At 30.2% G+C, this 16,067-nt stretch overlaps 1 protein-coding gene across 1 annotated transcript in view; it reads left to right on the top strand.

The window, feature by feature from the left end:
* Nucleotides 1-1,041: 1,041 nt before the first annotated feature.
* LOC133323319 (potassium voltage-gated channel protein Shaker-like) overlaps nt 1,042-16,067 on the top strand; it is a 28,582-nt gene continuing 13,556 nt past the window's right edge. The window contains exon 1 of the mRNA XM_061532260.1: nt 1,042-1,070. Coding sequence (XP_061388244.1) covers nt 1,042-1,070 — 29 coding nt within the window. The remainder of the gene's footprint in view (nt 1,071-16,067) is intronic.

The following is a 16,067-nucleotide window of genomic DNA, read 5'->3' on the forward strand; positions in this document are numbered from 1 at the left end:
TTTTTTCAATCCGATTGAGACTACTCAAAGTCATGTTTATCGAATGCTTCAAAACATCCTTTGACGACTATATTAGTTGATCACGCCATTTGGGCGCCAAGTTAGGTCTGTGTGGCGAATAACCTATCACTTCCACGTTTCGGCAAATCTTGATACCGGTTGGGATTTGAACCCTAGTTCCTATGACTTAATCCGTAAACAACTTTCGTTAGATTTGACTCTTCATCAAAGGCTCATACGTTTTATTGCAGTTTTGCTTCGGGCTCATACGAATATATCTACGATTCGCCGCACTTGACGATATTGTAATCGTACTTGAAGCACTGTAATTGGAGTTTTCCAGAATGTCACTGCACCAATCAACTATCTTACGATATATCACATTACGATCTTGCATTATCAGTTCAATCACGGTGCCAATGTTCTGTAGCACATCAGCAGTTTTATGGCGACCTTTGTCCTTGAATGGACTTCAGTTTCGACGGAATTCATTAAACCAGTGTTTCATAGTTCTATAGATTTACGTTTTATCGCGTTCCTGAACCAGTTCCATTTTTCCGTTTCGCTCCTGCGGATAATGAACGGGAAGGTCTAAATAAACAATGTTGCTTTCGTGGGAACTGTTCCTTTGAAAACATTTATGCTTATCGATGTACTAATTATCCACATGGAATGTTGTAAAAAATTATTGTTAACAAGGTTAACAAGTTGATTCAAGGATTAGTGCAATTGAACAATTCACAGAAAAGAACCATGTGAACTATTTCTGTCTATACAGTTCAATTTAGCCCTGATCACAAAACAGTTCATTTACGTTAGACTCAAAATGTTTAATTTGAATTTCCGTAACTACTTTTTATCGATTACATAGTTTTTTATTTCCGATGATTATTAGAGTTCAAGAGACAATCTCGTTCCTGAATTGGCACGATTTTTTCGGCTCATTACAAAATGACCAACTCCCTATTCATTTTGTCCCTTTAAGTTCAATCGTTCATTGCTACACGCCACTTAATTTGACCAATGCGGGGAAAAATCTAGATGAACGATTGCCTCATGGTAAATGATAGGTAAATCAGATCGAAAATTAAGGACTAGGTCAAAAAGAACTAGATGAACGAAAGAATGAACCTAATACCAATCGTTTCTTTTGTGGAATAGTTTCTTTGAACTAGTTTGTTCCACATTCTCACCTAATCCAAAATTAACTTAATAGCGACAGGGTTTTAAGCCCCAAGACATTTCGAATATGGAAAATATTGAACTATCCATCTGGTACCTCAAATGTTCGAGTGATGTGAAATATCATTGGTTGTCTAATGCCGCGTGTAAATCCATTCGCTACAAAATCTTGCATTGTTTATAAGAAAGACTGACTAATTTTTTCTTATGATTTTTTTTAACCTTAAAATCCGTTAAAGTCCAACACCCCCAAATCATGTGCAGAATCTTTGTAATTATTAACACAAGAAATATATATGCAGTTGTAAAAAAAATTTTCAAATTATAGCTACAACAACTACAATATGCAGTTTCATTCCCCAATTTAACAAAAAAATCATTTTAATTTTCAGTAAAACGTTCTCCCCTTTAATTTGCCACTTCGCTCCTCCCCCAATTCACTCATTTGTCTCATGAAAGGCGTTTGTTTTGTATTAAAATTAAAAAAAAAATAATTCAAATTAAAAAAATCTATATTGAAGTCCTTATAATTATCAAAAAAAAAAGAAGCTAATTTAAGAAAAAAAATTAAAAAAAAACCTAAACTAATTGATGAAAAAATTCTAAAATTAAATCAAATTTAATTTAACTTTAAGTAAATATTAAAAAAATAAAATTTATTATTATTAATTATAATTAAACAAAAAAATGAAAATATTCAAACAAACAAAAACACCAACAAGCAACAAAACAAAAAATAGAAATTAAATTAAAAAAACAACTATGAATAATATAATAAATTTCAAAAAATTCTTAGAAGAAACAAAAAAAAACAAACCATTAATTTAAAATTAAAACCAATAAATTTATAATTAAATTATTAAAAAAAAACCTGCAGATAGTGTCTAGTATTTTATGTAATACAAAAGAAAATTAAATTGGAAAAAATAATAAGAATTTTTTTATTAATACATTTTAGTATTATAAAATTAGAGAAAACCAAAACGAAAAAAAGAAAAACAAACAAAAACTAGGACATTACAGAGAGTGGGTAATTTTTTTATTGAAATTCTTAAAGAGTAGGGAATCCTTTCTATTTGAACTGGAAGGGTATGTGATTTCAAAATAAATGTTGAATATTAACAAGAAAAAGAGCTGTTAAGTCCGAACGGGCCAATCTTTTTATGCCCTTCATTATGAAATGAACATTCAAAGTACAGAACATCTAACAGGACTTTTAAAGGAGAGCTGTACCTGGAGAAAAATTGAAAAATAGGATCTTGAATATACCGAAAATTGCAGGGACTTAGAGACCTCGTAATGCGAAAATATAGACACTTCTGTTGAAAAATATTTATAAAACCCAAAATACCTATAAAAGGGCCAGGATTTGTATATGAATGAAATGCCCAAAGTTCAACCGATTTTTAATATTTTTTAAAGAAAAATTTAAAAGCGAAAATTGAGGAATTATAGACCCCGGAAACATAAAGAAATCAGAGCCAACTTAGACACTTTGTCTGAAAAAATTCTCAAAATCCTATAACAGGGCCAGGATTTTTATATGAGCGAAATACCCAAAATCTTTTTTTTTTTTTTTTTTTTTTGAAAATTTTAAAAGCAATCTAAACAGCAAATCCGTGTCTGAAAACCTCAAAATACTTAATATTGTGGATATATCCTGAAATTCATATTTTTCAGTTCAAGAGGTTCGAAAATTACTGACCAGAAGATAGAGGAAATACGAGAATCAGAAATGAATTCCACGTTTGACTCATCAAAAAGTGCGCTGGTTTGGGCTGATGTGTGGTAGATCCCACTATATTGGTACCCAAGTATGAAATGTATTTCATGTCCGTTCGATTTAGTTCAAAATATTTCAAATTGTGGTGTATCCCTCAAATCGATCATGCCAAACAGTCGCCACAGGCGAACATTTAAAGAGAAGTGTTTCTTCCACTACCAAATTTTGTCTTCGAAGACCTTAACGATCGATTTCTGTGTGTTTTTTTCGGGCTCATACGCATAGTTCCATGATGATAATCACCTGTGACAATCATATAAACGCCTTCAGAAGCACCTCGATTTTTAAAGCATTTCTTTCCATTTTTTGGGAAAATTGTTGTTTTAAATCCCTGTAAACAACACAACACATGGTCGTACGTCAAGCCATTCTGAGTGAATTTATACCAAAAAAGTTATACTTTCGAACGATAATGGCAAACGTATTGTTTTTTTCATGTCACTGTAAACAACACAACACATTGTCGTACGTCAATCCGTACTAAGTACGTTTATGTTAAAAATTATATCAAACTTTCGTGGCAGCTCGCAAAGTTTACGAGGTTCTTCTGTTTTTTACAAATTGATTTTTCAAGTCGCAGCAAACAACACAACACATGTTCGTACGCCAAAGCGTACTGAGCACGTTTTTGATAAAAAAAAATCAAATTTTCCAATGGAAAAATCAGATGACGTGGATAGGGTTTCAGTGACGACATCTGAGGTTTATTCCTCTATTTCCTCTATTTTAAAAATGTATACTTTCGAACGATAATGACAAACGTATTGTTTTTTCGTGTCACTGTAAACAACACAACACATGGTCGTACGTCAATCAGTACTAAGTACGTTTATGTTAAAAATTATATCAAACTTTCATGGCAGCTCGCAAATTTTACGGGGTTCTTCAATTTGTTTGACAATTGAGTTTTCAACTCGCAGCATACAACACAACACATGTTCGTACGCCAAAGCGTACTGAGTACGTTTTTAATTAAAAAAATTCAAATTTTCCGATAAAAAATCGAATGAACTGGATAGGGTTTTAAATTTTAGACATCTGACATCTCTATTTTAAAAGGAAATTAGAAATATCTTCCACTGGAAAAAAATTCTATAATTTTCAGGGTCTATTAACCAGGAAAGATATATTTAATATAAATGACAATGCCAATAGGCAATCGACAAATCTTAAAGACGTATCTATTAGAAAGTTCAGAACACTAGTATGAAAACAGTACAAATGTGCATAATATATAAAGTTCTCCAATTAAGCTTAATGCCATGAGGATGTCATAGTGTCTATATATTCTAGGGAATTTTCGCTCCTTTGGAATCAAAATCTGGCAGTTCTATTTCCATGTTCACACAGTGGTAAAATATGGCAATTTTGTTTCTTAACCGGTTCAATCATTTTTACGTTCACTCTCCAAAAGGAACTAGTTCCATAGTTCGTGTTAGTTAAATCTTTCACTAGTTGACTCCAGTTAATTCAATCATAAGAAACTAGATGAACGACAGTAAAAAATGAACGACTGTACAAAAAGAAACTAATTCCTTTAGTTCCTTTTGCTGCACATTTCCTTTAAATTATTTTGTTCCCGACTTCGAAATTAATTGAATCAAAATTAACTATGTGAAGGAATGTAAAACATAAACGAAGCTAGATGAAGCCAACCTAGTATCGACCGTTCCATTAGCAGAATAGTTCCTTTGACCTTGTACCCAACTCGATTTTGTCGAATGGAACATATACACCGAGGAAGTTGGACAATTTCGTTCTTTAACCGGTTCAATATTTTTTTGGTTCACTCTCAATAAAATCGATTTCAATAAAATCGATTTTGTCGAATGGAACTTATACACCGGTAAAGTTATACTATTTCGTTTCTAAACCGGTTCAATCTTTCATGGTTTAGTCCGCAAATGGAACTAGTTCCATAGTTCAGTCATTCACTAGTAGTTTATTCAATCATAAGGAACTAGGTGAACGACAGTAAAAAATGAACGACGTCACTTTTGCTACATATTACCGTTAAACTATTTTGTTCTCGACTTCGAAATTAATTGGATCAATATTAACTATGTGAAGGAATGCGAATCCTAAGCGAAGCTAGATGAACGAAAGAAGCCAACCTAGTATAGACCGTTCTATTTACAGAATAGTTCCTTTGAACTTGTACCCAACTCTTCACAATGGTGTAGGAATAGGTAGGAATATGAACATAATGTTCAATAAAATCGATTTTGTCGAATGAATCTTATACACCCGTAATGTTGGGCAATTTCGTTTTAAAAACCGGTTCAAGCTTTTTTGGTTCAGTCCGCAAATGGAACTAGTTTCATCGTTCCATTTTAGTTCAATCGTCCACTAGTAAACACCAGTTAATTCAACAATAAGGAACTATGTCAACGAGAGTTGAAATTAACGAAAAATAAACAATATGAATGAAAAAACCGGAACTAGTACCGATCGCTCTATTTGCAGAATAGTTTCCTTGAACCTGTTCGTTCCAGAACTAAACAACCCACACAGTGGAGCAGGAAAATACATTTAATTTTCAAAAAAAAAAACAAATTTTTCGAAAAGGAATTTAATTTGTAATTTGACAACCGATAATTAATTTAATCCGACTTTTCTCATATCTTACAATAAAATTTTTTATGAGTCGTACCAGAAAATTTCTAAATTTTTAAAGAAATATATAAATATGTATTCTACCTTGTATACTTTACAACTTTCCCATTTCTCTTCTCCTTAAGAATTTCAATAAAAAAATACACACCCAACTTCATTTGACAAAACCTAATTGCAAAATGTCACAGCTAGAGCAAAAATTATTAAATCAACAACAAAAATCCGTAACCCTAACAAATATGAATGTGTTTTTTGAGAGTTTGGAATAAATGTGTTCAAAAAAAGTAAATAACAAAAACAAAAATAATTTAAAAATAAAATTTAAAACAAAAAAAAAACAAAAAGAAATCCCATGTTATTATATGTTTAAATATAATGTTATTTAATTACTTTAAATTATTATGTAATAAACTTCAAAAAAAGAGAAACCTTGTATTTGAGTATTTAATACGACAAAAATCAAATGTAAAATAAATTTAATATAACAACAAAAATTATTATAATAAAATTGTACATATATTATAATAAATAAAACAAATATTGTAAAATAATTATAGTTTAGCTTAACAATTATAAGTAAAACATATAATGAAAACAAAAAACAAACAAGAAAACAACAACAAATGAGAGAAAGAAAATAAAAAAATTAATTTATATAAATTAAAAAAAAACAAATTTTTTTATTTATTTATTTTTTAATTTTTATAATTTCGTTATACTTATTATGGAGTTATTATGTCTTATTATAAAATTATATTACTTTTAATTATTATTATTAATGTTATTTTGTAGATTTGTAATTTTTTTTTATTATTATTTTATTATATTAATGTTTTATTTTGTTAAATTTATTTTTATTTTCATAAAATACATAACAACTTCCGTCCGTTTAGTTTATGAGGTATATAATCGACTTTCGTTATTTAGCCAATTTTTGTATTTTTTTACATTTAGTTTAATATAATGCAGTCTTTGTAATTACATGTTTCATATTTTTATTGTATGCCTTTTTTGTATAAGAGATATTTTCCTTATTTAAAATAATAGCTTAATAAACTCAATTTTAGTTTTGGTGATCCTAAGACAAATAAGGATCATAGTTTTTTTATTACTAGATTTTTAATATATATTACTTAATTTTGAATGATTATAATAATATTGGAAGGACGGATTAAAGGTTCAATGATATTTAAACTTTTATTTCTACTTCAGAATCATTAATTGATAGTATTTTATAAGGGTATCAATATATTGTATTAAGGGAACCCCCCATTCTCGGGGTCAAAAATGTTTTAATTCAAGAATGTCCCTACAAAATTTCAAGTGAAAATCTCAAGAACTCTTGAAGATATAGCCGATTTATTGTGTCAGCATCAAATGACGGCTAAAGGGCCTTTCAAACTTTAAACGCGAATGGCGGGCACGATAACTCAAAAACTAATAACCCAATCGATTCCAAATTTGTACACGTTTCTATATAGCTATCGTATGAACTAGGATAAAGCCAATCGGTGTAGATCTTCCTTATTTTTTAACTTGGTTTTTTGTCAAAAATCGGCGATATTCCAAAAACAAAATTTTCAAAGGTCCGTGTACTCTTTCTAACACCGTTGGAATTTTCAGATTCCGATGTTCCAGTGAGGAGTTATCATGCCCGCCATCAAAAATAAGGACTTCTCTTTAATTACAAAAAACAACAACAAACCAACAACAAACATTTTTTGTAAATTATTTTTCTTCTATTTTAAATCTTCAATTATATATGTATGTGTAAAGTTACAAACCTTAACAAGCATTGGTATTGATTTACCAGCCCATTGAAAATCTTGAAAAAAAAAATCGAGAAATCGAGGGGGGTTTCCTTAATATACATACCAATATATTTGTATTGCAAAATCGTGTTAACACAATTTTTTTTAATCCGAAGTGTGTATAATTTTAGGTATAGATCCCATATAATAGTACTCCAGATTATCTGTATTTTGGCGGTTTTCGGCGCAGTACCGTTGGAGTGTAAAAAATGTTTTGCAGAAAATTTTCGATATATTTTTTTGACTGACGGCTATGTCCAAAAATAAACAATAAGGTTCTTCCCCATTGACGTTATTTTGGAGACTTTCATTTGGCACTAACTATTCTTAAATTACTAAAAAAAAATCAGAAAAATGTCAATATAGATCTATGTTTTGATATGGCGAAATTTCACAACCGAGAGTAGGGAAATAACATAAAGTATTAAGTAGGACCAGCCTCATTTTTCTGTATTTTTTAGGTTTTAGCCGCAGTTTCCCAATGAAGTGGCTGAAGTTTGACATACCTTATTCCTGGTGTATAAAAATGTCGTTTCAGGAATTTGTCAATTTTCCATGGTCCCGCTTATATTTCGCTACCTTGAAGTTCATATGAAGGTCTCGAACTTTTTAAGACATTTTAAATGCCTCACCACATGACGTAGATTATAAAAATGTTGAAGACTGCCCAGGTTTACAATTTTCTGCGAGAAACACAATTAGACACTTATATCCTTTTGAACTTAGTTTGATTTAGGATTAATTAAATTTCTATGGAATTTTACCCACAAAGATCCTAGAATGTCAAATTTCAAACATGTTTTAAAAAACACACTGGGACCTTCTCAATTCCAAAATTCTGTTGGGGCAGATATACATATGTGGATGTGATGACAAAACATAAACTTTTATGTAAAAATCATATGACAGCCAGTGAATTGTATTAGAAAATATGGTTGAAACCTTCAAAATAATTAAAATCGGGAGATGCCGTAATATGAGGGTTATACCAAATCCGTGATCAGCATTTTCGTACTTCAAAGTTTTAACTTATCCTAACCAATAATATATATATATATATACGAAATCGCATATAACGACGGTCAAGGGACCGATGAAATTAGTCACTATAAGCGATATGTAGTTTTAAATTATATTTGTAAAAAAATAAAATTTAAACAATTCGATTTTTAAAAATTTCCTAATATAATTATGATCTATTTGAAAAACAAGTGTAGTAAGCAAGGTAATATTTCTTATTTTGGATTATTTTATTAATGTTATATTTTATTTTTCTGTTAATTTTTTTTTTAACTTTTGTTTGACTCAAGTAATAAAAACGCTTAAAAATAAATTTAAATAACACAACACACAGTAAATGTAGTTTAGTTTATTTGTAATTTCAAATTGAAAATATAAAATATTATCACAGAAAATGCCATTAACAAAAGAAATAAAAATACCTAAAAATCATGTAAATAGCCAGTTGTGGAGCTAAGTTTAGCAATTTTTTATGTAATTTCATGTAATATATGTAAATAGAGAAAACAAAAAAAACAACAAACTAATGCCAGAGTAAAATAAATAATAGTAATAAAAAAACAAGATAACGCGTTAACAATATATTAACATTTTTTGATTTATTTATTTATTATTTTTTTTTAATTAGACTAGATATTGGTAACATTATAATTTTTGTAAGTCATACACAATTTAATTCACTTTGTCAGAAATTATTGCCAAAAAGAATATGGAAAACTAAATTTTCCCCGCTTATAACTCAACCAAGTCTTAGCAATTTGTTATTAATTAATAAATAAAAAAGAAGCAAACATATCGTTCAAATAATCAACATAACTAACATCTGCATTTTCTTGAAGAAAAAACATAACAATATATTAAATCATTTAACTGAAATTTAATTTATAAGTTCTTTCAACAAAGACAATTCCCAAAAAATTGCTATACCTAAAGGAAATACTTTTTTATTTATGATTTCAAGTGCAGTTTCAATTCAAATGATAAATCGCAATTAAAACGGTGTAGGGGTCGTATACATAATATGTTAGTCACATTACGTATACCACATTGTGTCTGCTTTAACAAGAAAGATAACGAAAACCGATAAATTCGGAGTATGGGCAAATTTTCATTAAATTCATTTATAAAAGTTTTGGTTATCTTCCATATCCGCCGTTTACGTCAATAGCTGTTAGCTTCAGCTTCAAGGTAAACCATATGTCTTATTACACAACCGACTTTTCGGGATCATGTTTTCTTCAAGATTCACACAAAAGACTTGGACCATTTGTCCAGTTAAATATTGTCGGATATTTAGACCATTTGTCCAGTTAAATATTGTCCGATCATCGGCAAAACCAATTTTATTCTCCGTGTAAAATTTCGCGCTAGTCGGACCACAATTGTGGATTCTAAGCCGACGAGAGAAAATAAACAAAAATAATGTGCTGGTCCATTTCATTCCCAAAAATTTACCGATCCTTGACTGGATCGGGAATTTTATATGCCAAACTATGAACGAAATACCAAACTACAGACACTCTGATTGGATATTTTGGCTAGGAGCATGAACATGACATGGATTTATATTGAAAATATCCTGCAAAGAAGTGGTTTATCCAGGAAGGTGCAAGAATGCTAAACTGGAGCCACTTCGTCAAATAACGAAAATTAGCGGTACCAGTACATGGCAACTATATTTGAGGAACATTGGTAATTTGTAGCATGTAAGATTTACCATTAAATGACAAATTAGAAGCAATTGAATCGAAAATCTTGTCAAAAAAATGTCAACGATGGGCTTTATCTAATGGTGGACATATATTGATATTTTTAAGTATTTCCCCTAATGAGGATCCCAATATGAAATTAATGCCGATTGGAAATAAGTCTGAAATCCTCAAAATGCCGAATGGATATTTATATGGGGAAATCCTCAGAATGTCGAATGGATATTGACATTTATATGCCGATGGATATTTATATGGGGACTATACCAAAGTATGGACTCATTTTTAAAGGTAGTATTTTTCAATCGACTTAGCTCTCATATGGTTTAACATAGTACTCAAGAGAACCGTCATGTCCCAGAAGTGGCTGAGGTTTTTTAAGGGCCTACCTAATATTTTATATATAATAGGCATATGAGATACCTATGAGATCCGCCCGTCTCATCAATTCCAAAGGCCCGATATATTTACCAACCGAAATGATAAGGCCTTAACAAAAACGCCAGTTGAAGAAATCTGACCAAATTTAGATATATTGCAGGTCATTGCTGTATTTTCCAATCGAATATGACCTTTTCGATTCAAGTAAAGTAAGTTGCATAAATTAGGTCCATTTTGCATTTGTAATTAGTGCAGGTTTTGACTTATCTCAAATTTTAGAGTGTTAACGACCGATAACAAAAAATCCTATATAGGCTCATGTTTTGACGTAGACCTTATATTTACGTATGTATACTTTTCTAAACGAAGTGGCTGTAGTTAAACATGTCGGTCCTACGAAATCGTATATAGAAACCACTCATCGGAGCAGTATAGTCAGACGGGGCAGACCATATGATACCCTACACCCTTCTACCACGAAAATCTAACATTCTGCGGTTCTAAATTCTGAGCATTGGCGATATTTGCATACTCTTGATAGATTATAGGTCAACAGCTTCATTTTCTAAACCTGACATATTTTGCAAAATAAAAATTGGGTCACTTTAGGTTTTGGTTGAATTGACCCTCGAAATATTGACTGATTATCGTCTAAACAGCCGTTCTAAGTATTTGCTCAGATCCCTTCTATCGTATAAAATATGTGATGTTCTGCATATAATAATGGCATTTAGAGGAACGAGAAAATCTGACAAAATATAGTTTTCGGTTCAATGCACCCCCAAAATATCGTCTCAAAATCCCCGAAAATTATAGGCGTCGTCTCTGACCATAACCTGATTTTCATATAATATATCAAAGCCATCAGCTTTGTTACGCCCCAGAATACAAACCCGCTAATTATTGACCGATCTTCATGAAACTAGTCATGTTTATCCTATGGCCAGGTCCCCTACTAGTTGAATTTGTACACGGCTTCATCAGTTCAAGCTAATTTTCAATTGTGATACCTTTAAAACCATGAGTTTCGAACGCATTGAATCCTTCTTCTGGCGACAAAATTCGTTGACCACCCATATTTTTTCTGGGAGAAATAAATAAAAGTCTGTGGGTCCCAAATCTGGTATGTACAGATATTCCACCTTTTGGTCGGTCAAAAATAAGTTGGGTTAAGCCGGTGTGAGTGAGCTCGTATTTTCATGGTGCAAAATTACTCGTCTTCTTTTCTTCGTTTTTCTTTAATTTCTCTGCCATGACTTTAGGAAAACAATATTAAATTGATTGCCTTGGTTCGTCATTGATTGCACATCGATTGATCTCTTAGGCATATATCAATTTTTTTCAAAATTTCTTAATACCGGTTGTCAACGATAACATATTCAGCCGTAGGCAATATCCCAGGTATACTGGTGGAAGAAATGCCCAAGAATTCTGGTATCTCACAGTGTGTCACACGACGAACTTCTTACACTGCATCAACGTTATGCGGGACAATGCCCGTTTTTTTGACGACTTTCGACTTTGATCGAGCCCCGATTGAATATATTATTTTAGGATTTTTTGTCCTGACAGTCTACGTCCAAATTAGTGTTAACAGATGGAACAAAATTGTAAAGAAATTAATTATTCTATTTCTTAATCAATCAATGGTTGCTAACGTCCCATAGGGAATCTACTAGGACAGAAATATAGCCCATATATTCACCATATTTTTCTCCAAACCAAAGAGTATGCGCAATGTGTTGTAAATATACAGTATCCGCCCCATATGAATATATCCGATTCTCTCTATTTTCCAAAAAATCTTTCTATGCTAATTTCCTACAGTATATTTTTAAATACAATTTTATTTTCTTTAATTCACTATTTTGGATTGCCTAGAACCGCGCTCTTATTAAATTGACGGTGTAGATAAAAACTACCCTACTTTGAAAACAAAAATTATAATTACAGCTTAAAAAAATCAGCCTCTTTTGTAATATAAAAAACTCAAAACAATCGTTTCAAGTTTTCCAAATACTAAAATAGAAAAAATGCAATTACAATTTTTTTACATAATTTAATAAATAATAAAAAATATTGAAAAACAACATTCAAATTAACTTTGACTCAAAATCCAAAAAAAAAAAAAAACACACAAGAAAACAACAATATTATTTATTTACAACAAGATATAAAGACTGGAAAATAGTATAACAAAAAACGCAAATATAAAAACAATTATTATTAAAAAAAAATTTAAAAAATAGGCACTCAATTTTTTATTTCGATTTAATTTTTCATAATTTTTTTAGTTAGCCAAAATAGTTTTGTTTTTTAGTTGAAAACCAAACAAAAAAATAACAACACAATTAACAACAATGAAAAGGTATTTTCCATTAAACAAAACAGTAATACTTTAAAGAAAATACAAACAAAAGAAAAATATTACAAAGGAAATCCCTCCTCCCGTTAACACACAAAATAAAAACAATTTTTTTTATTATATGATTTTTTTAACCAAGAGAAAAAAATATTATTTCCCAAAATAAAAAATAATCACAGCTTGAATACTATAACAAATTAAATCTAAAATAAAATTGTTGTTAAAATAAAAAAAAAACTGAAAATGTTTTATAATCGTTATCATTAATAATATAATAAATAAAAATAATAATAATAATAAATAACAAAATTCACACAAAACACTTACACTGGATATTAGTTTCAAATAAACTTCCCTCCTCTGAGTAAAGAAAGAAGAAGAAAAAAACATAAAAAATATGACAACAAATGCTGATTAAAAAATAATTAACTTTAAATCCCAATATTTTTCAAAAACAAAAATACTGCGTTTTCAAAAAAATAAATAAAATAAAATACATCAAAACTCAATGCTAAGCTAATTTATTAACAAAAAAAAAAAACTAACAACAAATAAATTAATAATAATAACTACCACAACAAGAACAACAAACTAAATATTATTTATTAGACAAGTGCAAAAAATAAAAACTAATTATGATAATTATAATAATAACATAATTAACAACAAATTTCTTTATAAATTATTATTATAATATAATATTATATAAAAACACACACAACAACAACAAACCAGATAACAAATAATCAACAAAGCAAATAATAAAAAAACAACCAACATTAAGTGATTGCGAAAAAAGAGAAAAAAACAAAATAAAAATTATTAAAAAAATTAAAAAAAAAATTGACAACACATGTTTTCAATTTGGTTGTTTTAGTTTTATTTGATAAAACGTGTATTCCAATTTTAGAGCTAGATTTTTTTTTTAACTTGTGACTAGAAAACAAAATTAGCTAGGTGCAAATAAATAAACTAAGGCTTATTAAAGCAAAGAAGGGATTTATAATATAGCTATATATGCAAGAAAATTAGTATGAATTTATATATTATTTTAACGCACTAATATTTAGCCTCTGTACTAATTTATAATTATTTTAATTAATTGTATCATCCAGACGTTCATATTCTTCATATTTGGTAACGATGGAAATAATCAAAGCTATTTTTATAAATGGAGATCACCATGCGTATAAGTGATGTTATATGACAGCGGAACGTATACGCCATAAAATTATAATATCCCATAATTTCATAGGTATTTAAACAATGAAATCACAGGTTTAGTAGCAGCACTGATTTCTGTTACAAAAATATTTTAATGTCTGTCCTTAATATGTATTTAAATATCATTAGCATTAATACAAATTTTATTTAAATAATTTTTAGGTGAGAGTTTTTTAAATATGTTTCCAATTCCTAGCCATAACGTGGATTTAAAAAAAAATCTCAGGCGCCACTAAGCTGTCTGTTTTATATAGAAAAAGCAGGCAAGTCTGAAAAATTCCTCAGAAAAAATTCCATGAATAAGCCTAGCCTTCGTACAGAAACAAAGATCGCAGACCAATTTGAGTAGACTTTATCCTCAGACCCGACTGAGGTGTCTTTCTCCAATAGAAAACAAGATAATTTGTTTATACATTATTATTGAATAATGTATTTTATATAGCCGCCTTAGAGTATGTACTACACGATACCACATACGAGGGCAGTGCGGAAAGTTCTTAGCCTAGCACAAAAAATGCGTTGTAAAAAGAAAAAAAGTTAAGTGTTTTGGAAACTTCCATCTCTGTTATGAACACATGTTAAATTTTGTTTCGATCTGGCAACACCTTCATATAGAAACAGGTGTTCAAAAAAGACGCATCCGCAAATTTTTTACAATGAAGGCACACATTTCTAATTTTCCCATTGTAAAATGTGACAAAAACTTTAAAAATACCAAAAAGTTGACCGGACCTTTATGTGGGAACTTTGTCAAAACATACACCGGTACTGACAATTTTCCATACATAAGTATGTCACCCACCGAAGACCTGGTATGCAAGTATTTTCTGTAGGAAAATGCGTCATATGTGAGCTATACCAAAACGTGGAACGATATACCCCATACCAAATATCTTAGGAGTAAAACAATATCAGTGCAAATTTTCAAAACTCTATCTTAATTTCAATCGTTATTTCAACAGACTAAAGAAAATTTTTATATACACTTGACCTTATAATGGATATATATATTCTCAAAAATCTTAATCTGATGGTATTTTTATATCCTCCGCCATATGGTGAATGAGTGTATATACACTTTGTTGTAATATAAGTTCGAAGATGGAATATCGATCAACTTCTTCTTGTACCTTCCACCCAAAATGGCCAAAATTTGAACGAAAATTAAGTTTTTGCGAACGGCCTATTATATTTACCAAACGAAGATCAAGTTCGAAGATATTGCCCATCGTTACATTCCTTCTGGCACCTCCCCCACAAATGTTAAACATTTTCAATATTTATAAATAAGATATTAGGATAATAGGATGTCTGATTTGATCCAAACTGTGCATATCGTGGTATTTCCTTCAAACATAAATTATATTCGAAGAAGGGGAAAATCGGCCCACTCCTTCTGGTACCAGCATCAGGTATTCCCATTTAATCCAAACTTTGTAAATCGCAATACTTTTACCAAACGAAGATTAATTCCGAAGAACGGAACCATCGGTCCACACCTTTTGATACTACCAACTGAAATAACCGATTATTAAGTTCGAGATGGGATCTTTAGGGCAACCTCTTCCAATATCTCCCCACAGATGGTCAAAAAACATATACCTTATACATGGCGAATAACGAAACATATGCGTAATTTCGCCGACCTTATCAAACCATATGCTTTGTGGGCAATACTTTTTATACCCTACACAACTATGTTGTCGGGGTATTATAGCTTTGTGCAGCCCCAAGAGTTTGTAACGCCGCGAAATATTGGTAAAGGTGGGTTTAAGTATACCCATCGTCATATGTCGACTAGCTGAGTCGATCTAGACATGTGTGTCCGTCCATTATAATTTGTAAACACGATACAGGACACAGTTATTGACCAATCTTCACAAAATTTTGTATGTAGAAATGGTTCTGACAATGAAGATCACTATTGTTTTTGGTAATGATCGGTTAATATTTAGGGGATGAAATGGAACAAATAC

Source organism: Musca vetustissima, unplaced genomic scaffold (assembly GCF_032173495.1).
Source record: "Musca vetustissima isolate MV318-11 ecotype Yass unplaced genomic scaffold, APGP_CSIRO_Mvet_v1 utg3768, whole genome shotgun sequence".
In the NCBI taxonomy this organism is placed as follows: Eukaryota; Metazoa; Arthropoda; class Insecta; order Diptera; family Muscidae; genus Musca; species Musca vetustissima.